Source organism: Bombina bombina, chromosome 12 (genome assembly GCF_027579735.1).
Source record: "Bombina bombina isolate aBomBom1 chromosome 12, aBomBom1.pri, whole genome shotgun sequence".
In the NCBI taxonomy this organism is placed as follows: Eukaryota; Metazoa; Chordata; class Amphibia; order Anura; family Bombinatoridae; genus Bombina; species Bombina bombina.
Genome location: NC_069510.1, coordinates 96,422,945 through 96,450,944, shown reverse-complemented (window position 1 = coordinate 96,450,944; position 28,000 = coordinate 96,422,945). Strand labels below are relative to the sequence as shown.

Below are 28,000 nucleotides of genomic sequence, written 5' to 3'. Positions count from 1 at the left end.
TGTAAGGCGGCTACCTGGTCCTCCTTACATACTTTTTCAAAATTTTACAAGTTTGGTGTGTTTGCTTCGGCTGAAGCAGCTTTCGGGAGAAAAGTTTTGCAGGCTGTGGTGCCTTCAGAATAGGGTCCGTCCCTTTTATTGTTTCCTCCCATTATTCATTCAGTGTCCTCTGGAGCTTGGGTATAGTTTTCCCAACAGTAAGGAAGGAAGTCGTGGACTCTCCCTGCCTTATGGAAGGAAAACATAATTTATGCTTACCAGATAAATTTCTTTATTATTTTTGTTGGGCGGCTCCCTTTTATATTATTTCTTCTTGCACCTTTATACCCTGATGTTTCTCCTACTTTTCCTTGTTCCCTCGGCAGAATAACTGGGGGATAGGGGAAGTGGGAGGGATATTTAAGCCTTTGGCTGGGGTGTCTTTGCCTCCTCCTGGTGGCCAGGTGTTGTATTTACCAACAGTAAGGGAAAAAGTCCTGGACTCTCCCTGCCAGGAAGGAAAGGAATTTATCTGTGTTACAGAAGCATTAGTTATTTTGTTGTGAAGAGCTTATTTCCCAGCAGCAATGCCTGAACCAGCAAGCCAGCGCCTAAGAAGGGCTCCAAGAAAACCGTAACAAGTATCATTTCATAAAGAGTTAACTTTTTTTCAGCTTTTAGAAACTATTGCCTAAATACACATTTGCTGGCTTCAGCTCTAAGTTTAGAGATAACCAATCCCATTGTCTAATCACCTCCGGAGCCAGACTGCTAATTGATAAGATGAACTTGTAAACTTGTTATCTTAAGTACTGTAATCCTATTGTGGCCTGTCAAAGGACAGTGCTCTCTATCTAAATGTGTGATGGGGGATTTTGTGCTTCCCCCCCTCTCCCCCTGGGAGTGCCCCGTGTGCATGTAACCTTAATAAAAAGCAGGCTGGGCATCCCAGTCCTGAGTTCTTGTTTGACCCTCAATCGCAGCGTTGACTCGTTTTTGTGGGCAGAAGGGTATCCTAGCTGTACTGCAGCTAAGGGAGATTATTCTATATTTGCGAGACTCATATAGAATACTATGGAAAGCAGCTTCTCCCCTCTTTAGCAATAGGGATCCAGGCTACTAAGCGGTCCATCTCTCAGCGAGACTAAGGGTAACCGTAACATTTGGCGGCAGCGGCGGGATTTTCCTGGATTTCCTAGGAGAGGTACAGAACGGATGGAGAGCGCTTACGAAAAATTGAAGCGTACAACCCTAAAGGATTTACTTGAAAGCAGAGGGGGGTACGCCAGCAACCGGCCGAGGAGAGAGCTGATCACAGAATTGACCGAACTGGATCAGAGCTTCACAATGGCGGAAACACCGACCACGATTAGTGACGAAAAAACCAGGATTGTTCGGGAAAGGCTCTCATTATACGGGCCGAACCCCTCCATGGAATTGGTACAGCAGTTGATGGCGGAGGCGGATGAGGATATACGAGAGACTCGAGCCCACGAACTCAACCTAGCGAATGCACACCGCAATGCTGAAGCCCCGCAGGTAATCATCCCTGTCGAAAATGCTGGGAGGCCCAAGATACCCTATGCAGCATTTCGACCCTTCCTAGAGAGCGAGACAGGGATTGATGAATATTTGTCGGACTTCGAAAGGCAATGTGCCCTGCACCAGATTCCCAACAGAGAGTGGCCCACGATATTGTCTGGGAAACTATCCGGGCGAGCCCTGGAAGCCTTTCGTACTCTGGGTGCTGAGGAAGTGACACAGTATGAGCTAGTTAAGGAGACACTGTTGCGACGGTACGCTGTAACTCCGGACACATATCGCCGACAGTTTCGGGGCATGAAAAAGAAGCCTAACGATACCCATATGGAATGGGCGCACCGAATGCGGAGAGCGGCAAATCACTGGCTGAGCGGAAGTAAAGCGGTGACTGGTGAGGAAATTTTACAATTGTTTCTCTTAGAACATTTTTATAATGGCATGGAACAGCAAGGGAAGGAATGGCTGCTAGACAGGCGGCCTTCTACCTTAGAAGAAGCAGCCAAATTGGCCGATGAACATTATGACTCCCGTCTTCACGAACCCATGAACTACCGAGCTCCAGCACGGGTCGAACCCAGAGAGGTTTACCGTGCACCCCCTCGTGCTGAATTTCGAGCCCCAGTGCCCACAGGGCCCGTCCGACACTCAGGACCACCCAATAACAGCTCTGAGCGTCCCAGACCGACTTGCCACCGATGCAAGCAACCAGGGCATTTCATGGCTAGCTGCCCCCTTAATACGCACCAGACACCCAGGAATTACAATTACCCCTCTGGGTCCTATCGTCCGGCCCGGGCCCTCTGTGTTAACCAAGAGGCCCCTATAAAGGGATATGTGGGGCCGCTTCACGAGGCAGACCCTGTATATGCTGCCTCAGATAACCGCCAGCACCATCGGCAGAGGGTATGGCTCGAGGGGCGATCTACCGAGGGATTGCGAGACACAGGGGCTACTATCACGCTGGTACAGAGTCATTTGGTGCCAGAGCACAAGCGATCCGGACAGACTGTGGCCGTTAGAGTGGCGGGGGGGGATGTGTACAAAATTCCAACAGCTAAAGTGCATCTTGATTGGGGAGCGGGAAAGGGGGCTGTGAACGTGGGCCTAATGGATAATTTACCTGCCGAAGTACTACTGGGCAACGATTTGGGCCCCATGACTTCTGCCTATGCTCCAGTATGCAACAACGAGGCGGACCCAGTGACTACACGGGCCCAAGCCCGGACGGAGCGAGAGCTCTCACCAGTGCGGGAGACACAGGTAAGACCTACCCCGACCTTGCCTGACAGGTTAGGCCCCATACCCTGGGACACCCCAGATGCTTTCGAGGCAGAGTCTAAGACTGACCCGACCTTACAAAAGTACCGGGAACGAGCAGAGACCGGAGGGGGCGGGGCAGATAACGAAACATTCTTATGGGAAAAAGGGAAACTATACCGCTGGACAGAGAAAAGGGGACAGCGTAGGCGACAGCTGGTAGTGCCCCACAAATACCGTCAAGAAATCCTCAAAATAGGCCACGACATCCCCTTAGCAGGCCACCTAGCCGTAACCCGTACCCTACACCGCATTACTCACACGTTCTTTTGGCCAGGGGTGCACGCTGACGTTAGAACTTACTGTAACACCTGCGATGTGTGTCAACGAGTAGGAAGGCGAGGCGATCACCCTAAAGCCCATCTAGTAAATATGCCCATTGTAGAGGAACCCTTCAGCCGGGTTGCTATTGACCTAGTGGGACCACTGGCTACCCCTAGTCCCTCCGGTAAGCGCTACATTCTTACCGTAGTGGACTACGCTACCAGGTACCCAGAGGCTGTCGCCCTATCCAACATACAAGCGGATACGGTAGCGAATGCACTAGTACAGGTGTTCTCCCGGGTAGGATTTCCAAAAGAAATCCTATCCGACCGAGGCACCCAATTTACAGCTGAATTGACCCAACAACTCTGGCAGGTTTGCAAAATTAAGTCCCTCCTGAGCTCCCCATACCACCCCCAGACGAACGGGCTGTGTGAGAGGTTCAATGGGACCCTCAAGCAAATGCTCAAGACGTTCACTCAGGAATACCGAGACTGGGAACGCTTCCTGCCGCACCTCCTATTTGCTTATCGGGAGGTGCCCCAGGAAACGACAGGGTTCTCTCCCTTCGAGTTGCTCTACGGAAGAAAGGTACGGGGACCCCTCAACCTGATCCGGGAGCACTGGGAGGGAGAGATGGAGGCTGACGGTGTCCCCATTGTGCCATACGTGCTGGAACTCAGGGACCGAATGGAGCAATTAGCCAAATCCGTGCGGGCTAATCTCCAGTTGGCCCAGAGAAGACAGAAAGTATGGTACGATCGTGGGGCCCGAAAGAGAATCTTCACCATAGGACAAAAGGTGCTAGTACTTAAGCCAGTGAAGACAGACAAATTGCAGGCGTCCTGGCAGGGTCCCTACCAGATCGTAGAGAAAAGGGGAGACACCACTTATGTGATAGCTAGCTGCCATGACAACAATCTTAGAAAGACATTCCATGTAAACATGCTCAAGGAATATTTTGAGCGACCAGAGAACGTGACGGCCGTATGTTGTTCCCCTCAGGAAGACCCAGACAGTCTACCCATTCCAGACCTATTAGAAAAGAGTCTCCCCACCGGAATAGTGGCTCAGGTTCAGATAGGAGACCGACTTAGCCCCACTGAAAGGGAGCAGCTCAGCCAACTCCTCCAGTCCAAACACCTCACCTTCTCCCCGAAGCCAGGGTACACTACTTTAACCACCCACCAGGTAGATACTCCGGGACAAGCTCCCTTGCGCCAGGCTCCGTACCGAATCCCCGAAGCAGTTAGGACAGGAATGAAGAAGGAGATCGATGAGATGCTCCAGCTCAGGGTAATTGAGCCCTCCGATAGTCCCTGGGCCTCCCCAGTTGTCTTGGTGCCCAAGAAAGATGGGACCACCCGGTTCTGCATAGACTATCGGAGGCTCAATGAAAAAACCGTGACGGACGCTTACCCTATGCCCAGGGTAGACGAGCTACTCGATCGTATAGCCAGGGGAAATTACCTGACCACTATTGACCTCTGCAAAGGTTACTGGCAGATTCCCCTGGCCCCGGAGGCTATCCCCAAGTCGGCATTCGTCACCCCATTCGGCTTATATCAGTTTAGGGTAATGCCGTTTGGGATGAAGAATGCCCCAGCTACATTCCAGCGCTTGGTGGATAGGCTCCTGGATGGCTTCCAGAGTTTTGCTTGCGCCTACCTGGACGACATAGCGATCCACAGTGAGTCCTGGGAGGACCACTTAGCTCATGTAGGAATGGTTCTGGATCAGATCCGGGCTGCTGGCCTGACTCTGAAGCCAGAAAAATGTCACTTTGGGATGGCCGAGGTACAGTACCTGGGTCACCGGGTGGGGTGTGGAAAGCAGCGACCAGAGCCGGCCAAGATAGAAGCTGTCGCCAATTGGCCCACCCCCATCACTAAGACTCAGGTCCTAGCCTTCCTGGGCACGGCAGGGTACTATAGACGGTTCGTACCAGACTACAGCACACTTGCCAAACCCCTGACTGACTTGACCAAGAAGAACTTACCTCGACAGGTCCTGTGGTCTCCCCACTGTGAAACGGCTTTCCAGGCTCTCAAAAATGCTCTAATTAACGCTCCTGTCTTGGCGGCCCCAGCCCTTAACAAACGTTTTATCGTCCATACAGATGCTTCCATGTTTGGGCTGGGAGCCGTCCTCAGCCAAGTAGGCGAAGATGGAGGGGAGCATCCAGTTGCCTACATCAGCCGGAAGCTCCTGCCCCGCGAAGTCAGCTATGCAGCGGTCGAAAAGGAGTGTTTGGCTTTGGTGTGGGCATTAAAGAAATTGACTCCCTATTTATATGGGCAGGAGTTCACTCTGGTCACCGACCATAACCCGTTGGTGTGGCTGAACCGGGTCTCTGGAGATAACGGCAGGCTATTACGTTGGAGCTTATCGTTGCAACCCTTCAATTTCACCATTACTTACAGACCTGGGAAACAGAATGGCAACGCCGACGGGTTGTCCAGACAAACCGACCTCAGCCCCGCATAACCAGCGGTCTGGACAGCCTTAGTCTGCCCCGAAAAGGGGTCAGACCGTGTCTGCCAGAGTGTTCCACAGAAAGGGAGCACTGTTACAGAAGCATTAGTTATTTTGTTGTGAAGAGCTTATTTCCCAGCAGCAATGCCTGAACCAGCAAGCCAGCGCCTAAGAAGGGCTCCAAGAAAACCGTAACAAGTATCATTTCATAAAGAGTTAACTTTTTTTCAGCTTTTAGAAACTATTGCCTAAATACACATTTGCTGGCTTCAGCTCTAAGTTTAGAGATAACCAATCCCATTGTCTAATCACCTCCGGAGCCAGACTGCTAATTGATAAGATGAACTTGTAAACTTGTTATCTTAAGTACTGTAATCCTATTGTGGCCTGTCAAAGGACAGTGCTCTCTATCTAAATGTGTGATGGGGGATTTTGTGCTTCCCCCCCTCTCCCCCTGGGAGTGCCCTGTGTGCATGTAACCTTAATAAAAAGCAGGCTGGGCATCCCAGTCCTGAGTTCTTGTTTGACCCTCAATCGCAGCGTTGACTCGTTTTTGTGGGCAGAAGGGTATCCTAGCTGTACTGCAGCTAAGGGAGATTATTCTATATTTGCGAGACTCATATAGAATACTATGGAAAGCAGCTTCTCCCCTCTTTAGCAATAGGGATCCAGGCTACTAAGCGGTCCATCTCTCAGCGAGACTAAGGGTAACCGTAACAATCTGGTAAGCATAAATTATGTTTTTGGTTGCAATAACATCTGCAGGTATTGAATGCTGCCTTAATTACCCTAAGTGAAGGCGGATAGGTTCCCTGCCTGGGAATATTGATTACCTGGTAGTTATTAAATGGGACACTAAAGCCTAGTTTCTATTGAGGTGGTAAAGTTTGGAAACTGGTGGTAACTTAAAAAAATCTCAATAGACTTTAATGGAGATACTTATTTTTACTACCTCAATGGAACTAGGCCTAATATGGTATACAGAGTAAGTGACAGATGTATTTACACATTATAATGTGAGGTATTAACAGTAATTCACAGACCTATTTAATCACTATAATGTGATGTGTAAGCAGTAAATAATAGAACTATTTAGTTACTATAATGTGATGTATAAGCAGTAAATCACTGACCTATGTACTCATTATAATGTGATGTATAAGCAGTAAATAAATCACTGACCTATTAACTTACTATAAATGTGATTTATAAGCATTAAATCACTGAACTATTTACTCACTCTAATGTGATGTATGAGCAGTAAACCACTGACCTATTTACTCAGTATAATGTGATGTATAAGCAGTAAATGACAAACATATTTACTCGCTATAATGTGAGGTATAAGCAGTAAATCACACACCTATTTAATCAGTATAATGTGATGTATAAGCAGTGAATCATGCACCTATTTACTCACTATAATGTAATGTATAAGCAGTGAATCATGCACCTATTTACTCACTATAATGTGATGTATAAGCAGTGAATCACACACCTATTTACTCACTATAATGTGATGTATAAGCAGTAAATCACACACCTATTTATTCAGTATAATGTGATGTATAAGCAGTAAATCACACACCTATTTACTCACTATAATGTAATGTATCAGCAGTAAATCACACACCTATTTAATCAGTATAATGTGATGTATAAGCAGTAAATCACACACCTATTTACTCACTATAATGTAATGTATAAGCAGTGAATCATGCACCTATTTACTCACTATAATGTGATGTATAAGCAGTGAATCGCCACACCTATTTACTCACTATAATGTGAAGTATAAGCAGTAAATCACAGACATATTTACTCACTATAATGTGATGTATAAGCAGTAAATCACACACCTATTTACTCACTATAATGTGATGTATAAGCAGTAAATCACAGACATATTTACTCACTATAATGTGATGTATAAGCAGTAATTCACACACCTGTTTACTCACTATAATGTGATGTGTAAGCAGTAAATCCCTTATCACACACATATTTAATCAGTATAATGTGATGTAAAAGCAGTAAATCACAGGCATATTTACTCACTATAATGTAATGTATAAGCAGTAAATCACACACATATTTAATCAGTATAATGTGATGTATAAGCTGTAAATCACACACCTATTTACTCACTATAATGTAATGTATAAGCAGTAAATCACAGGCATATTTACTCACTATAATGTAATGTATAAGCAGTAAATCACATTCACACACCTATTTAATCAGTATAAAGCAGTAAATCACACACCTATTTACTCACTATAATGTGATGTATAAGCAGTAAATCACACACTTATTTGCTCACTATAATGTAATGTATAAGCAGTGAATCATGGACCAATTTACTCACTTTAATTTTATGTATAAGCAGTATATGATGGACGTATTTACACACTTTAGTATGGTGTATAAGCAGTAAATCATGCACCTATATACTCATTATAATATGATGTAAAAGCAGTAAATCACAGACATATTTACACACTATAATATGATGTATAAGCAGTAAATCACACATATTTACACACTGTAATTTTATTTGTAAGCAGTAAATCACGGACCTATTTACTCACTATAATATGATGTATAAGCAGTAAATCATGCACCTATATACTCATTATAATATGATGTAAAAGCAGTAAATCACATACATATTTACACACTATAATGTGTATAAGCAGTAAATCACGGATATATTTATTCACTATAATGTGATGTATAAGCAGTAAATCACAGACATATTTACACACTGTAATTTTATTTGTAAGCAGTAAATCACTGACCTATTTACTCACTATAATATGATGTATAAGCAGTAAATTACAGACATATTTACACACTATAATGTGTATAAGCAGTAAATCACAGATATATTTATTCACTATAATGTGATGTATAAGCAGTAAATTACAGACATATTTACACACTATAATGTGATGTATTATAAGTAAATCACAGACATATTTACACATTGCAATATGATGAATATGCAGTAAACAACAGATGTATTTCCACACTGTATGTGATGTATATACAGTAAATCACGGATGTATTTGCACACTATGGCCAAGTTTACAAGTGGAGCAAAAAAATATTAGTTCCCTACAGAAGTCAATGGAGCAAAAAAAGGTGTGTGTGGGGGGGGGGAAACTAATACCCTACTCACGCGCAAACACAATCCCATATTCTCATGTGCGCTAACCCAACATGAAAATATTAATATTCCAATGTACTTCACATAGAAGAATATGTTCTATTTATTCATAAATAAATCTTTATATATATATATATATATATATATATATATATATATATATATATATATATATATATATATATATATATATATATATATACAAAACACGGAAGGGAACTGCACTCTCATACCGGACCGGGTACACATCCCATGACCCTGCAACATGCTCAGCCATGGGTGCCACTGGCACTCACAGGAAGCTGTGCTGTCCCCAGAGCCACAGGCAGTTAGCCCCAGACAGGTCTGGGTGCAAGAACCATAGGGAAAATTACAAAACAAATTAATACAACACACAGAGAAAACCCAGCACTCACTTACAAGCTCTCAGCTAAGATTTAAAAGCAGTTTTTGGCCAGATGCGGTAACTAACCTTTCCATTTTTGCTTTTAAATCTTAGCTGAGAGCTTGTAAGTGAGTGCTGGGTTTTCTCTGTGTGTTGTATTAATTTGTTTTGTAATTTTCCCTATGGTTCTTGCACCCAGACCTGTCTGGGATTAACTGCTTGTGGCTCTGGGGACAGCACAGCTTCCTGTGAGTGCCAGTGGCACCCAGGGCTGAACATGTTGCAGGGTCATGGGATGTGTACCCGGTCCGGTATGAGAGTGCAGTTCCCTTCCGTGTTTTGTATATGTCTAGGGTGATTACATATTCCTGTGCACCCTTCCTTTGTTCCCAGTTTGTTTGGATTTGAAAGCTTGCATTGTGTGGCTGTTTTAGGGTCCCAGGTATTGGAAAGGACCTTGACGTGGTACCTGAGCTTGTCCCATTTGGCCAGATGCGATGACTAACCTTTCCATTTTTGCTTTTAAATCTTAGCTGAGAGCTTGTGAGTGCTGGGTTTTCTCTGTGTGTTGTATTAATTTGTTTTGCAATTTTCCCTATGGTTCTTGCACCCAGACCTGTCTGGGGTTAACTGCTTGTGGCTCTGGGGACAGCACAGCTTCCTGTGAGTGCCAGTGGCACCCAGGGCTGAACATGTTGCAGGGTCATGGGATGTGTACCCGGTCCGGTATGAGAGTGCAGTTCCCTTCCGTGTTTTGTATATGTCTAGGGTGATTACATATTCCTGTGCACCCTTCCTTTGTTCCCAGTTTGTTTGGATTTGAAAGCTTGCATTGTGTGGCTGTTTTAGGGTCCCAGGTATTGGAAAGGACCTTGACGTGGTACCTGAGCTTGTCCCATTTGGCCAGATGCGGTGACTAACCTTTCCATTTTTGCTTTTAAATCTTAGCTGAGAGCTTGTAAGTGAGTGCTGGGTTTTCTCTGTGTGTTGTATTAATTTGTTTTGTAATTTTCCCTATGGTTCTTGCACCCAGACCTGTCTGGGGTTAACTGCTTGTGGCTCTGGGGACAGCACAGCTTCCTGTGAGTGCCAGTGGCACCCAGGGCTGAGCATGTTGCAGGGTCATGGGATGTGTACTCGGTCCGGTATGAGAGTGCAGTTCCCTTCCGTGTTTTGTATATGTCAAGGGTGATTACATATTCCTGTGCACCCTTCCCTTGTTCCCAGTTTGTTTGGATTTGAAAGCTTGCATTGTGTGGCTGTTTTAGGGTCTCAGGTATTGGAAAGGACCTTGACGTGGTACCTGAGCTTGTCCCATTTGGCCAGATGCGGTAACTAACCTTTCCATTTTTGCTTTTAAATCTTAGCTGTGAGCTTGTAAGTGAGTGCTGGGTTTTCTCTGTGTGTTGTATATATATATATATATATGATGTTTTTTTGGTATAATATATATCTATACCTATATATTTAGATGATTATATATAGGTATAGATATATACACATATACAGGTCATACAATAAGGTGTGGTAATGCCATGTGTTACTGTTCAGGTGAGGGTACCCAATGCATGCAAAAAGCCAAAGTTAGGATATCTTCTTAGATAGTGTTATTATGAGTGTAACTGTTGAGCTCTGAGGATGCAGTAATCATTCTAGCGTAAATCACGATTGCGCTCACGCGTTCATGTTTTTTTTCAGCTTGTAATACGAGCACTAAAGCCGACGCACGCAAAAACTTGTGATAAACCACTTTTCGCTGCACGTAACTGTTAGCTTGCCACTCGTAATCTGTCCCTGTATTTTTGGTTATCATATGGTGCTTTTAATGGACCCAACTTTATGAAGGATTCATAATTATATAATTAAGACATTGTTTCAAACCATGAAGAGAAAATATTAACTTGACATAGGGGTCTGACATAGATTTTAATTAAATAGTTTATTAAATATATTATTATATTATTGCAGCTGAGTTGATCACAGGGGAAGTCACCAGCACAAAACAAGTATATAGATCATTGGGTTAGAGTTGCTAAGCAACATATTCTCAGGCAATAATTTTCTTCTAAAACTACACAGTTGCTGAATGTTAAATGAAAATAGGGGTAGGAAAACGCTTAAATCCTGATGCGTTTTTCATGCTCTTGCAAAACACATGTCAATTGGGCAAAAAACAGAAGTTAATAATGTTTTATACCAGTTTAACAATTTGTGGCTCAAAATGAACACTAGCAATGTAAACTCAACCTAAATGGACATGAAATCCATACATTTCCCTCATGATTCAGATAGAATATACCATTTTAAATAACTTTTCAATTTACTTCTATTATCTTATTTGCTTAATTCATTTGGTATCCCTTGTTGAAGAAGCAGCAATGCACTACTGGGAGCTAGCTGAACACGATGGGTGAGCCAATAACATGAATTATATATGTGCAGCCAGGGGCAGAACTACCATTGGTGCAGCAGTTGCAGTTGCACCAGGGCCCAAAGGCTTGGGGGGCCCAGAGCAGCCAGTCTATACATAGGTGTGTGCAGCATGTGTACAATCCTAATGCAGGGTGCCTTTAATTAGTGCAGGTTAGTGCTTGTCTATCCTCTAATTCATTATATAGAGCAGCATGTAAATGATTAATATTGCTAATGAGTTACCTTTGGGGGGGCCTAAAAAAATATTGTGCACCAGGGCCTACTGTTGTGTAGCTCCGCTACTGTGTGCAGCTACCAATCAGCAGTTCCTGTACCTACCTAGATATCCTTTTCAACAAAGAATATCAAGAAAACAAAACAAATTAGATAATGGAAGTAAATGGGAAAGTTGTTTAAAATCACATGCTCTATCTGAATCATGACAGAAAAAAAATTGGGTTACATGTCCCTTTAAGTTCTTTGTATGGAACTATATAGTTTTATTCCAATGAACACATTTTTTTAAAAGTGTCTTCTCCAGCCATATTCCATTGTGGCCCTTACATTAAAGGGACACTGAACCCAATTTTTTTCTTTCATGATTCAGATAGAGCATGCAATTTTAAGCAACTTTCTAATTTACTCCTATTATCCATTTTTCTTTGTTCTCTTGCTATCTTTATTTGAAAATGAAAGTTCAGGACCCTGGACAGCACTTGTTTATTGGTGGATGAATGTATCCACCAATCAGCAAGAACGACCCAGGTTGTTCACCAAAAATGGGCCGGCATCTAAACTTACATTCTTGCTTTTCAAATAAAGATACCAAGAGAATGAAGAACAATTAATATTAGGAGTAAATTAGAAAGTTGCTTAAAAATCTGAATCACAAAAGAAAAATGTTGGGTTCAGTGTCCCTTTAATGGGCTTTATACCCCATCATGCAGTCTAGGGAAGAGATTGGCTGTGTAAAGTTGTCCTGTTTGTCTGCACAGAACAAGATGTGTATAGTTGTAAGCACTTATCTGATCAGAAAAATAACCTGACAATTCTATAGCTTATTTGTAGTTATGCCCGAAAGCGTAACTTGCACCGTTTCCACAGCAACCTGAGAACGCAGAGCAGCTTTCTCCTGGGCTTTCAGCAAAGCTGAAATTACTTGTCCGTTCATCTTATAGCCTCCCACTTTCTTAATCATGAGTCAGTGTGCAAAGAGCAGGGAATGGTTAGCTGTATTTGTATAAGAAAGCAGTTGTACTGTGCATCAGAACACAAGAGGCCGGAAAAAGCTTTCACATATTGAGGGAAATTATATATTTATGTTATTTTTCTCTCTTTTACAGGATTAATCACAAAAATATAGTCGCCCTGCAAGACATTCATGAGAGTCCCACTCACCTGTACCTGGCGATGGAGCTGTAAGTAAAGAAGGCAACCAGCAAACAACAGAATTTATGTGACGGCTGTCTATGCAAGAGGCAAACTCAGTAAAGATGGAGACACTTCCATTAGATCCAGGGCATTGACAATATGCAAGTAAAACATTAGGTCTCAGAGAGAGAGAAGGATTTGAGCCTATAAATCTGTTTGACCCCTTAAATTCAAGATGTAACCTGACTCATATGTTTATTGTTATAACCAAAAAAAACGTAATTCTAATATCTTCTACACTTCTCAGAATTGACTTGTTTCTTAGAGAACAAGGGGTCCTGATCCAACGTAGGAGGGTAGCAGGTTGAGAAATAATTTGCAGATGCACTTATTTACAGAAAGGATAGTTTATTAGTGTGGAAATGACTTCTATAGAGGTGGTAAGGAAACTTACATTAAGGGAATACAAGAATGTCTGGGATATGCATAAGGCTATCTAATTAAAGGAACAGTATAGACCCAATACATCATGTTCATTACTTATTGTTACATACAAGAGAAGCCTCCCACAACTGGTGCCGCAACTTTAAGCTTGTAAGAAGTAAATAAAATGGCCGCCAAGCTCCGCCCACCTATTGCGTGTATATTTTGGTATGTTAAGTTTCTCCAATCACAATTGACTCAAATAACATTTCCTACTCGCACATGCTGATTTGTGCATGTGCAATGTCAAATAGCTAACTAGAAAATATTAAGGGCTAATTACCAGTGGCGCTGTATATTATGTTTTTGCAATCGCGAAAACTCAGCTAGAGTTAAGCTGTTTGCACTAGTCGGGTTGCGCTCGTATTACAAGTTAAAAAAAAAATATTTTGGGCAAGCAGTAACCCAACTAGCACAAAAATCTGAACATCGAATATCGTGTCATGTATTCCCACATAGAAGTCAACGGAGAAATAAAAATGGGAAAAAACTAACACCCAACTATTGCACAAACACGATCGCATTTTTGCAATTGCGCTAACCCATTATGAAAATATGAATATTTCATATTCCAATGTTCTTAACATTACGGAATATATTTTATTTATTCATAATTAAATATTTCTACATAAATCTGATGTTTTTTTAAACAAATATATATTTATACCTATATACATTATATGCATGATTATATATAGGTATGGATATAGACAGATATATATAGGAATATATATTTAAAAATACTTAGAACATATGTGCAGAACATTGGAATGTGAAATATTTACAGTAAATACACAGTTAAACACACACATATATACAGTATCTCACAAAAGTGAGTACACCCCTCACATTTTTGTAAAGATTTTATTTTATCTTTTCATGTGACAACACTGAAGAAATGACACTTTGCTACAATGTAAAGTAGTGAGTGTACAGCATGTATAACAGTGTAAATTTGCTGTCCCCTCAAAATAACGCAACACACAGCTATTAATGTCTAAACCGTTGGCAACAAAAGTGAGTACACCCCTAAGTAGAAATGTTCAAACTGTGCCCAATTAGCCATTTTCCCTCCCTGGTGTCATGTGACTCGTTAGTGTTACAAGGTCTCAGGTGTGAATGGGGAGCAGGTGTGGTAAATTTGGTGTTATCGCTCTCACACTCTCTCATACTGGTCACTGGAAGTTCAACATGGCACCTCATGACAAAAGAACTCTCTGAGGATCTGAAAAAAAGAATTGTTGCTCTACATAAAGATGGCCTAGGCTATAAGAAGATTGCCAAGACCCTGAAACTGAGCTGCAGCGCGGTGGACAAAACCATACAGCGGTATCACAGGACAGGTTCCACTCAGAACAGGCCTCGCCATGGTCGACCAAAGAAGTTGAGTGCACATGCTCAGCGTCATATCCAAAGGTTGTCTTTGGGAAATAGACGTAGAGGTTGAAGGGGTGGGGGGGGTCAGCCTTTCAGTGCTTAGACCATATGCTGCACACTGCATCAAATTGGTCTGCATGGCTGTCATCCCAGAAGGAAGCCTCCTCTAAAGATGATGCACAAGAAAGCCTGCAAGCAGTTTGCTGAAGACAAGCAGACTAAGTACATTGATTACTGGAACCATATCCTGTGGTCCGATTAGACCAAGATAAATTTATTTGGTTCAGATGGTGTCATGCGTGTGTGGTGGCAACCAGGTGAGGAGTACAAAGACAAATGTGTCTTGCCTACAGTCAAGCATGGTGGTGGGAGTGTCATGGTCTTGTCCTGCATGAGTGCTGCTGGCACTGGGGAGCTACAGTTAATTGAGGGAACTATGAAAGCCAACATGTACTGTGACATACTGAAGCAGAGCATGATTCCCTCCCTTCAGAGACAGGGCTGCAGGGCAGTATTCCAACATGATAACAACCCCAAACACACATCCAAGACAACCACTGCCTTGCTAAAGAAGCTGAGGGTAAAGGTTATGGACTGGCCAAGCATGTCTCCAGACCTAAACCCTATTGAGCATCTGTGGGGCCTCCTCAAACGGAAGGTGGGGGAGCGCAAAGTCTCTAACATCCACCAGCTCTGTGATGTCGTCATGGAGGAGTGGAAGAGGACTCCAGTGGCAACCTGTGAAGCTCTGGTGAACTCCATGCCCAAGAGGGTTAAGGCAGCGCTGGAAAATAATGGTGGCCACAGAAAATATTGACACTTTGGGCCCAATTTGGACTTTTCCACTTAGGGGTGTACTCACTTTTGTTGCCAACGGTTTAGACATTAATGGCTGTGTGTTGAGTTATTTTGAGGGGACAGCAAATTTACACTGTTATACAGGCAGTACACTTACTACTTTACATTGTAGAAAAGTGTAATTTCTTCAGTGTTGTCCCATGAAAAGATATAATAAAATATTTACATAAATGTGAGGGGTGTACTCACTTTTGTGAGATACTGTATGTATATATATATATATATATATATATATATATATATATATATACCCTGTATATATATATATGTGTGTGTATATATATATATATATATATATATATATATATACATCTTCAGCAATGTATCTCTATGTTAAAGGGACACTGAACCCAAAACATTTCTTTTGTGATGCAATTTTAAGCAACTTTCCAATTTACTCCCGTTATCAAATTGTCTTCCTTCTCTTGGTATCTCTATTTAAAAAGCAAGAATGTAAGTTTAGCTGCTAGCTCATTTTTGTCAAACAACCTAGGTTGTTCTTGCTGATTGGTGGATAAATTCAACAACCAATAAACAAGTGCTATCCAGCATTCAAAACCAAAAAAAAATTGCTTAGACACCTTTTTCAAATAAAGATAGCAATAGAACAAAGAAAAATTGATAATAGGAGTAAATTAGAAAGTTGCTTAAAATTGCATGCTCTGTCTGAATCACGAGAGAAAAAATTTGGGTTTAGAATCCCTTTTAAATAGACAAACACATTCTAAGGAATATACAAGAGTTGCTGACCTCCAAAGCTAATTCACAAATTATTTAAATTATATTCAACCCCATTTGCTCTAATTATATACAAATGTTTGTAGCTTGTTTGAAAAAGACAAAAGGCTGCCTTTAATAAACCCTCAGCACCACCTAAGCAGTTTAGTCTTGTCTACATGAACAGCCCAATGCAGCAGTCAAATCATTTAGTCCCTTTGGCACCGAATGAAGCTTATTCTGTCTGTTACAGTGTCACAGGTGGCGAGCTGTTTGACCGCATTATCGAACGTGGATATTACACAGAGAAAGATGCCAGCCAGCTGATCCAGCAGGTTCTAGAGGCTGTCCAGTATTTACACAATATGGGGATTGTGCACCGTGACCTCAAGGTACAGTGTTCGCAGAGGCTGTCAATGCTAACAGCCAGAGACACCGCGACTGTGAGCCCAGTGTTGTCCCATTAATGTTTTAAAGAAAACCTGTGCACGGCATGGGAGATTTGTTATACAACTTAACACACAGTTACACCCCACCTCTTCCTGTACTTATGTGATAGCCAATAAGAGAGACAAGATGGGGTTAGTAGTAAATCAGTATTTTGTATTATCACATAAAGAGGATCAGAGAGAGAGGAGCAGGTTTTGTTTGATGTGATGTTCGCTGTTTTTCTTTTACACTGCTATTTTATTCTTTTTGTAGCCAGAAAATCTTCTTTATGCAACACCCTTTGAGGACTCCAAAATTATGATTAGTGACTTTGGCCTGTCCAAGATTGAAGATGGTGGTATGATGGCCACAGCCTGTGGGACTCCAGGCTACGTGGGTAAGACGGGATGCCCTTGAGGTCCAACTTATTCTTGCTGGGCAGGACTACTAATTCATTTAAAATAATAAGAAAAAAATAAGAAAAAAGTATTGATAAGGGTTAGAGTATTAATAAGGGTTAGAGTATTGATAAGGGTTATAGTATTGATCAGGGTTAGAGTATTGATAAGGGTTAGAGTATTGATAATGGTTAGAGTATCAATAAGGGTTAGAGTATTAATAAGTGTTAGAGTATTGATAAGAGTTAGAGTATTAATAAGGGTTAGAGTATTGATAAGGGTTAGAGTATTAATAAGGGTTAGAGTATTAATAAGGGTTATAGTGTTGATAAGGGTTAGAGTATTGATAAGGGTTATAGTATTGATAAGGGTTAGAATATTGATAAGGGTTAGAGTATCAATAAGGGTTAGAGTATTAATAAGTGTTAGAGTATTGATAAGAGTTAGAGTATTAATAAGGGTTAGAGTATTAATAAGGGTTAGAGTATTAATAAGGGTTATAGTGTTGATAAGGGTTAGAGTATTGATAAGGGTTAGAGTATTGATAAGGGTTAGAGTATTGATAATGGTTAGAGTATCAATAAGGGTTAGAGTATTAATAAGTGTTAGAGTATTGATAAGAGTTAGAGTATTAATAAGGGTTAGAGTATTGATAAGGGTTAGAATATTGATAAGGGTTAGAGTATTAATAAGGGTTATAGTGTTGATAAGGGTTAGAGTATTGATAAGGGTTAGAGTATTGATAAGGGTTAGAGTATTAATATGGGTTAGAGTATTAATATGGGTTAGAGTATTGATAAGGGTTAGAGTATTAATATGGGTTAGAGTATTGATAAGGGTTATAGTATTGATAAGGTTTAGAGTATTAATAAGGGTTAGAGTATTGATAAGGGTTAGAGTATTGATAAGGGTTAGAGTATTAATAAGGGTTATAGTATTGATAAGGGTTAGAATATTAATAAGGGTTAGAGTATTGATAAGGGTTATAGTATTGATAAGGGTTAGAGTATTGATAAGGGTTATAGTATTGATAAGGGTTATAGTATTGATAAGGGTTAGAGTATTAATAAGGGTTAGAGTATTGATAAGGGTTAGAGTATCAATAAGGGTTAGAGTATCAATAAGTGTTAGAGTATTGATAAGGGTTAGAGTATTAATAAGGGTTATAGTGTTGATAAGGGATAGAGTATTGATATGGGTAAGAGTATTAATATGGGTTAGAGTATTGATAAGGGTTAGAGTATTGATAAGAGTTAGAGTATTAATAACGGTTAGAGTATTGATAAGGGTTAGAGTATTGATAAGGGTTAGAGTATTAATAAGGGTTATAGTGTTGATAAGGGTTATAGTGTTGATAAGGGATAGAGTATTGATAAGGGATAGAGTATTAATATGGGTTAGAGTATTAATAAGGGTTAGAGTATTGATAAGGGTTATAGTATTGATAAGGGTTAGAGTATTAATAAGGGTTAGAGTATTAATAAGTGTTAGAGTATTAATAAGGGTTATAGTATTGATAAGGGTTAGAGTATTAATAAGGGTTAGAGTATTGATAAGGGTTAGAGTATTGATAAGGGTTATAGTATTGATAAGGTTTAGAGTATTAATAAGGTTTAGAGTATTAATAAGGGTTAGAGTATTGATAAGGGTTAGAGTATTGATAAGGGTTAGAGTATTAATATGGGTTAGAGTATTGATAAGGGTTATAGTATTGATAAGGTTTAGAGTATTAATAAGGGTTAGAGTATTGATAAGGGTTAGAGTATTGATAAGGGTTAGAGTATTAATAAGTGTTAGAGTATTAATAAGGGTTATAGTATTGATAAGGGTTAGAGTATTAATAAGGGTTATAGTATTGATAAGGGTTATAGTATTGATAAGGGTTATAGTATTGATAAGGTTTAGAGTATTAATAAGGTTTAGAGTATTAATAAGGGTTAGAGTATTGATAAGGGTTAGAGTATTGATAAGGGTTAGAGTATTGATAAGGGTTAGAGTATTAATATGGGTTAGAGTATTGATAAGGTTTAGAGTATTAATAAGGGTTAGAGTATTAATAAGGGTTAGAGTATTGATAAGGGTTAGAGTATTAATAAGGGTTATAGTATTGATAAGGGTTAGAATATTAATAAGGGTTAGAGTATTGATAAGGGTTATAGTATTGATAAGGGTTAGAGTATTGATAAGGGTTATAGTATTGATAAGGGTTAGAGTATTAATAAGGGTTAGAGTATTGATAAGGGTTATAGTATTAATAAGGGTTAGAGTATTGATAAGGGTTAGAGTGTTAATAAAAAAATCTTTGTTGAGATTTTTATATAAAACTATTATTTATGCATAATGAAACAACTTTGCAATATTCTTTTATTGTTTATTTTGCCACCTTTTCATGTAGTTTAGCTCTGAAAAGTAAATATAATTCAACCTGTTGACTCCAGGCTATCTCTGCTACATACATATTCCTAAGTGGCTTATCAGATAAAAACTGCAAAACAGTGTACTTTATAGTAACTTTATGGCAGTGGTTATACGCCTTGTTGTCTGCAGACTAAAGCCCAGATTGGTTCCTCCAAATAAGGCAAATGGTCGGTGGAGCTTAGCTATTGAAAAATAATTGTAGTAAAAAAGATGCTAATTTGTTTTAAAAATGTTAAGATTTGACTGATATATTATTCTATAGCAGCACAACAGAAATATATTGTAATTACAAGGTGTATGCTGCCCCTTTAAGGTAATAAGTATTTTTACAAAATCTCGCCACCTTTCAGAGTGCAAGAAAAAAAAAAAGCAGCGAGAACTGCAGTAGGAAAATGTTCAGCCCCCTAGCAAAGGCAGGGAAACTAATTTTGCAATAAGGAAAATAATACACTTAAAAATTTGTATTATAAATTTCAGTTTTACAGAGTAGTTTGCGCACATTAAAGGGACAGTCTACTCAATATTAAACTTTCATGATTCAGCTAGGAGATGCAACTTTAAACATATCAAATTTACTTTTATCATCACCTTTGCTTTGTTCTCTTGGTATTCTTTGTTGTAAGCTAAATTTAGGTAAGCTCATATGCTAATTTCTAAGCCTTTGAAGGCCACTCTCAGTGCATTTTTAGTTTTTCACAGCTAGACAGCGCTAGTTCATGTGCGCTATTTAGATAACATTATGCTCACGCCTGTTAAGTTACCTAGAAGTCAACCCTGATTGGCTAAAATGCAAGTCTGTCAAAAGAACTTAGATAAGGGGCAGTTTTTAAACAATAAAAAGTAGACTGTCCCTTTAAATAGGTTTTTGATACACCTTTTAATTTTTCCATAAAATAATTTATTTGCAGAACTATTTTGTTACAAATTGAAATGCAATTTAACAATACATTTTTTACTGGTTATTTTTATTCCAATACTTAAATTATTCTTTTTAAATAATGATTTCTGTGAGCCCTACTGTAATGTATGCATCACCTTCAAATACGTAAATTTAGGGAACACTCCGTTGTGAGACTCGTTGTTGTCAAGATAAATAACGTCTTTAGAGAATTCCAACAGAGGCTTTGTTTTACTGCCGAGATTTCTTACAGAATCTCACAAACCCAGAGAGCTTAGATTATCGAACCCTAGGATCTTATAGCCAGGTTGTCTACAAATGTTCTGTTCTTGTGCCGAGTAATGTTTGTGTAATCAGGTCCTGTGAAGCTTAGATCCTGCTAATTCTTCTAAACATCTATTTTTTATTTTTGGAACTGTCCTTGTGGGATCTATAAAGGCTGAGATGGTAGAATGAGATGAATGTATTTGAGTGCAAGAACATACCAGGCTCATTCTGGAGAAGCAATCACTTCTTCATTGTGACCATGTGACAATGAGTGTGCACTCAGGGACAAGTTTGTAGAGCAATGTGTTTGATCACTGAGCTATGTAATCTTAGCACTGGAAATGCAAAACCACATCACAACATCTAGCGGTTCTCACAACATCTTCTCTTTTTTTTTTTTCAGCCCCTGAACTCCTGGAGCAGAAACCATATGGGAAAGCTGTGGACATATGGGCAATCGGTGTAATCTCTTATATCCTGTATGTACCGTTCTCACATTACTCTATGATCTAAATATGTATAGTTTAGAGGATAGAAGGGAAACAGGTGACATGATAGAAACCTTCAAATATATGAATGGACTTAATAAAATAGAAGCTGAAAGCATTTTTCACAAAAAAATAAATGCCAAAACAAGGGGTCACAATCTAAAGTTAGAGGGTAGCAGATTCAGGAGAAATTTGAGGAAGCTTTTTTTACAGAAAGGGTGGTGGATTCATGGAATAAACTTCCATTTGAGGTGGTAAACACAAAGGGGTTTATTTAACAAGGGCTCAATGGCCCCTGTTCCTCTTGTTTCCGCGGGAGCCTTCAGGCTCAACGTAAACAGGAGTTAAGAGCTTCTAAACTAATACGCCGCCTCTGAGGCGGCGTATAGCAATCCGCCCGATCATTTACGATCGGGTTGATTGACACCCCTGATTGGCCGCGAATCTTCTGGGGGCGGCATTGCACCAGCAGTTCACAAGAACTGCTGGTGCAATGATAAATGCCGACAGCGTATGCTGTCGGCATTTATCGATGTGTGGCGGACATGGTTCGCTATAGTGGATCATGTCTGTCCGCACATATATAAATAGACCCCAAAGACAGTAAAGGAATTCAAAAATGCCTGGGACATGCATAAGGCTATCCTAAGAAAAAAGTAACATGTAATATGGGTAGACTTGATGGGCCTTTTTGGTTCTTATCTACTGTCAAATTCTATGTTTCTATTACATTATGCTGGGTTTAGATAAATGTATAAAAGGTAACAAGGGTATAGATAATATGGTATAGGTAATCTTGGTATCTTTATTTGAAAAAAAAGCAGGAATGTAAGCTTAGGAGCATTTTTGTTCAGCACCCTCGGTAGCGCTTGCTGATTGGTGGCTACATTTAAACTCAATTTCAAACAAAAAATAATAACAATAAAAAGATACACACTATTTTAACGATGGGGGGTATCTAGACTATTATAATAGGCCATCAAAAATGCCAGATACCCCAGAACCCCTTGTTTTAACGTCTAGAAGCCCCTCTTTAAAAGCTTCCATGTAGGTTTTAATATCCAGGTGTTCACTGTGGTACTAGTGATCACTTGGTGGGAATAAATGTGCATTTATTTAAGTAGATGCTCATGGGAGCCCCTAGGTACTAACTTTAAAATGTGTCAGAAAGGAATCTACTACGCATTGGAAATTCAAAGTATTTTTGCACTGTCTTTTAATTATGTTTTTACGGATTATGATATTCTGCTGTGGCTGTTAGTGGCTGTTTATTAAAGGGACACTGAACCCAAATTTTTTTTCTTTCGTGATTCGGATAGAGCATGCAATTTTAATCAACTTTCTAATTTACTCCTATTATGAAATTGTCTTCATTCTCTTGGTATCTTTATTTGAAAAGCAAGAATGTAACTTTAGATGCCGGCCCATTTTGGCTGAGCAACCTGAGTTGTTGTTGCTGATTGGTGGATAAATTCACCCACCAATAAACAAGTGCTGTCCAGCGTCCTCAACCAAAAAAAATAGCTTAGATGCCGTCTTTTTCAAATCAAGATAGCAAGAGAGTGAAGAAAAATTGATAATAGGAGTAAATTAGAAAGTTGCTTAACATTACATGCTCTATCTGAATCACTAATAAAACAATTTGGGTTCAGTGTCCCTTTAATATTGTCTTGCACGACACCACACATATTATCACTGGCTAGTGTATTACACCTTTTTCATGTCCCTGAGTGTCTTATATTCCTCTGTTCATTAGTGCCACATGCAGTGACAATTTAGCTATAAGCACTGGTTACTGTTTCATGTTTTTCAGACTCTGCGGTTACCCCCCTTTTTATGATGAGAATGACTCAGAACTTTTCAACCAGATCCTAAAGGCAGAGTATGAATTTGACTCACCGTACTGGGATGACATATCTGAATCAGGTATAAATCTCCTGACAATGGCGCCAATTAGAGTAAAGTACAATTAATATCAAGCACGACTACGGGTGAAGATATAAAAATGTCACTGATTTTAGGATTTCACTTAAAAATACTTTTAGTTACAGGTTATCCTCTGTTATCCTATTAGCAAAGGATTTCAGGCTTTGTCTTGTGAAAAAACTGACTTTGATATTGGATTAAACAAACACAATGTTTCTGAGCTGAGTGATTTAAGCACACAGAGAATCTGTAAGGGGATAACCTTTCCTTCAGCTACAGAAGCACAAGAAATCTTACATAATAAAAGAGCCATTTCAGTGGGAAAAGAAAAAAATAATAATGAGCTCTCCTGGGAGAAAAGGTTTCCAAAGTCATAGTTATTTGCCTTTACAGATTGTTCTTGGGAAATAAATGTGAGGGCAGAGGGGTCATATAACAGGATCATCAGCAGAACCTACCATACGTTCTTAGAAGAGGAACGTATCGCTCAAAGGCCAAGAGAATGTACAAGGGCATCCTACAGAAAACAGGCCAATGGGTTGTACAAGAGGAATCAATAGAGAAAAGGCTTAGGGGTCATACCAAAAGTTCCTATACAGAACAGGTCAATGGGTTGTTCAGGAGGATTCTATAAAGAATAGGTGATGAGGTTGTAACAGAAGATCCAATAGGGAGCAGGCTAAGGGGTTATACCAAAAGATCCTACACAGAAAAGGTCAAGTGGTTGTTCAAGAGTATTTCTTTAGAGAATAGGCCAAGAGGATGTTAAAAAAAAGGTGCTATAGAGATCAAGGGAAAAAAAGTATCCTAGAGGGAGCATGCTGTGGTGTCACACAAGAGGACCTTATACATAATTTGTCAAGAGATTGTACAAGAGGATTCTATACAGACTAGGTCAAGAGATTGTAGAAGAGGATTCTATACAGACTAGGTCAAGAGATTGTACAAAGGGATTCTATACAGACTAGGTCAAGAGATTGTACAAGAGGATTCTATACAGACTAGGTCAAGAGATTGTACAAGGGAATTCTATACAAAATAGGTCAAGAGATTGTACAAGGGGATTCTATACAAAATAGGTCAAGAGATTGTACAAGGGGATTCTATACAGACTAGGTCAATAGATTGTACAAAGGGATTCTATACATACTAGGTCAAGAGATTGTACAAGAGGATTCTTTTACAGAATAGGTCAAGAGATCGTACAAGGGGATTCTATACAGATTAGGTCAAGAGATTGTACAAGGGGATTCTTTACAGAATAGGTCAAGAGATTGTACAAAGGAATTCTATACAGACTATGTCAAGAGATTGTACAAGGGGATTCTATACAGACTAGGTCAAGAGATTGTACAAGGGGATTCTTTACAGAATAGGTCAAGATATTGTACAAGGGGATTCTATACAGACTAGGTCAAGCGATTGTACAAAGGGATTCTATACAGAATAGGTCAAGAGATTGTACAAGGGGATTCTATACAGAATAGGTCAAGAGATTGTACAAGGGGATTCTATACAGAATAGGTCAAGAGATTGTACAAGATGATTCTATACAGAATAGGTCAAGAGATTGTACAAGAGGATTCTATACAGAATAGGTCAAGAGATTGTACAAGGGGATTCTATACAAAATAGGTTAAGAGATTGTACAAGGGGATTCTATATAAAATAGGTCAAGAGGTTGTACAAGAGGATTCTATACAGACTAGGTCAAGAGATTGTACAAGGGGATTCTATACAGACTAGGTCAAGAGATTGTACAAGGGGATTCTATACAGAATAGGTCAAGAGATTGTACAAGATGATTCTATACAGAATAGGTCAAGAGATTGTACAAGAGGATTCTATACAGAATAGGTCAAGAGATTGTACAAGGGGATTCTATACAAAATAGGTCAAGATATTGTACAAGGGGATTCTATATAAAATAGGTCAAGAGGTTGTACAAGAGGATTCTATACAGACTAGGTCAAGAGATTGTACAAGGGGATTCTATACAGACTAGGTCAAGAGATTGTACAAGGGGATTCTATACAAAATAGGTCAAGAGATTGTACAAGGGGATTCTATATAAAATAGGTTAAGAGATTGTACAAGAGGATTCTATACAGACTAGGTCAAGAAATTGTACAAGGGGATTCTATATAAAATAGGTCACGAGATTGTACAAGGGGATTCTATACAGACTAGGTCAAGAGATTGTACAAGAGGATTCTTTTACAGAATAGGTCAAGAGATTGTACAAGGGGATTCTATACAGATTAGGTCAAGAGATTGTACAAGGGGATTCTTTACAGAATAGGTCAAGAGATTGTACAAAGGAATTCTATACAGACTAGGTCAAGAGATTGTACAAGGGGATTCTTTACAGAATAGGTCAAGATATTGTACAAGGGGATTCTATACAGACTAGGTCAAGAGATTGTACAAAGGGATTCTATACAGAATAGGTCAAGAGATTGTACAAGGGGATTCTATACAGACTAGGTCAAGAGATTGTACAAGGGGATTCTATACAGAATAGGTCAAGAGATTGTACAAGATGATTCTATACAGAATAGGTCAAGAGATTGTACAAGAGGATTCTATACAGAATAGGTCAAGAGATTGTACAAGGGGATTCTATACAAAATAGGTCAAGAGATTGTACAAGGGGATTCTATATAAAATAGGTCAAGAGGTTGTACAAGAGGATTCTATACAGACTAGGTCAAGATATTGTACAAGGGGATTCTATACAGACTAGGTCAAGAGATTGTACAAGAGGATTCTATACAGACTAGGTCAATAAATTGTACAAGGGGATTCTATATAAAATAGGTCACGAGATTGTACAAGGGGATTCTATACAGAATAGGTCAAGAGATTGTACAAGAGGATTCTATACAGACTAGGTCAAGAGATTGTACAATGGAATTCTATACAGTCTAGGTCAAGAGATTGTACAAGGGGATTCTTTACAGAATAGGTGAAGAGATTGTGCAAGGGGATTCTATACAGAATAGGTCAAGAGATTGTACAAGGGGATTCTTTACAGAATAGGTCAAGAGATTGTACTATTGTATTCTTTACAGAATAGGTCAGGATATAGTACAAGGGGATTCTATACAAAATATTTCAAGGAATTGAACAAGGACAAAGAGTTGTACAAGTGAATCCTATAGAAAACAGGCAGATGGGTCATACAAGATGATGCTATACAGAATAGGTCAAGGGGTAATATAAGAGAATTCTAAAAAGAATGATTCAAGATGTTATACAATAGGATCCCATAGAGATCATGCCGAGAGGTCATACAAAAGGATACCATATAGATCATGCTGAGGAGTTATACAAGAGGATCCAATAGAGATTATGCTGAGGGGTCATATAAGAGAATCCCATAGAGATCATGCTGAGAAGTGATACAAAAGGATCCCATAAAGATCATGCTGAAGAGGCATACAAGAGGATCCCACAGAGATCAGAGGATAACATAGAGATCAGAGGATCCCATAGAGATCATGCTGAGGAGTCATACAGGAGGATCCTATAGAGAATATGCAAAGGTGGCTTAAATAAGGTGCTATAGAGAATAAATTGAATGTACAAAAGCATCCTATCAGGAGCAGGTGTTGTGCAAGAGGATCCTATACAGAGACAACTAACTTAAGCCTTGGTAAAGATTGCTAAATATGACTACAGACTGTGTTCTTATCAGTGCACTGTATAAATCTGATGCACAATTTAACCCTATAAATGAGTCTCTCATATTCTTCTTTTGCATTCCAGCAAAAGACTTTATCCGACACCTACTGGAGAAAGAGCCTGAGAAACGGCTGACGTGTGAGCAGGCCTTGCAGCATCCTTGGTAAGCGCAGCCCGAAGAGCATCTGTCACATAGGGGTCGATTCCAATCTTTTCCATTTTCTTTTTCATTATCAGAAAAACAGGATTGTCCTTTATATTTTTTAACAAAGCAATTACAATTTTTCCAAGTCTGAGCATGCAAAGATTGTTGTCCTTTGTGGGTGATGAGCATTTATCAATGATGTTGATGTTGATGCTGTCCATGCATCCTATGGATACATTTTCCAATATTCGTTTGGATCCAAAACTCTTTCTTAAATACAGAAATGGTGTTATTGTTTACAATGTGATTGTTCCAATGATAAAAAAGGCATATGAGGAGCTGTAAAACAGTTTTATTATATTCATATTCTGTAAGGCTCACCATTATAAACATGATGCTTTGCTAGACGTTTTGAATTTTTTGATGTTGTGAACCTGTCCGCATTCCATCGCAGATTGTGGGGTGCATATGTTCCTCATATACACTTATGCAATGCTGACCCCCTACCCTTGCACAACCAATGGTGTAAGAGTTGGGCTTGTCAATTACCCCAGTCCAATAAATCTGGGGTGATTTTCATCCACAAAATCCAAGTTGTCAGGGTTTATACCACTGCCTCATAAATACCATTTGCATGCTGAAATGAACGAGCCTGCAACCGATCGAGGCATTCGCTTCATGATAAATTTTGCCCTTTGTGAGGCGCCAGGCTTATTTTTTGTGTGCGTTTTAGCACAAACATGCAGTCACACTTGACTGCCCATAAAGAGGTCAGATTTGTACTTAATCTAAGAAACCATATTTAGGAAAGCACTTGCAAAGTCTCTTACAACTGTATCTAAAGCACATTTTATTTGACGTAAAATACACTGTAAAATACACCATTCAGACACAAATATAATTCTAACGACTCTTTTTGTTTCAATGTGCAGGAAGTATCTTTTCTCTTATAATAGACCTGGATACCTTAGCTCTCTTCAGCACTAATTTTG

The 28,000-nt window shown here is 39.7% G+C and overlaps 1 protein-coding gene across 1 annotated transcript in view; it reads left to right on the top strand.

Moving 5' to 3' along the window:
• Positions 1-28,000, top strand: part of PNCK (pregnancy up-regulated nonubiquitous CaM kinase) — a 154,323-nt gene that overhangs the window by 119,410 nt on the left and 6,913 nt on the right. Inside the window, exons 4-9 of the mRNA XM_053695398.1 lie at positions 12,890-12,964; positions 16,606-16,744; positions 17,055-17,178; positions 21,166-21,241; positions 23,064-23,176; positions 26,948-27,026. Coding sequence (XP_053551373.1) covers positions 12,890-12,964; positions 16,606-16,744; positions 17,055-17,178; positions 21,166-21,241; positions 23,064-23,176; positions 26,948-27,026 — 606 coding nt within the window. The remainder of the gene's footprint in view (positions 1-12,889; positions 12,965-16,605; positions 16,745-17,054; positions 17,179-21,165; positions 21,242-23,063; positions 23,177-26,947; positions 27,027-28,000) is intronic.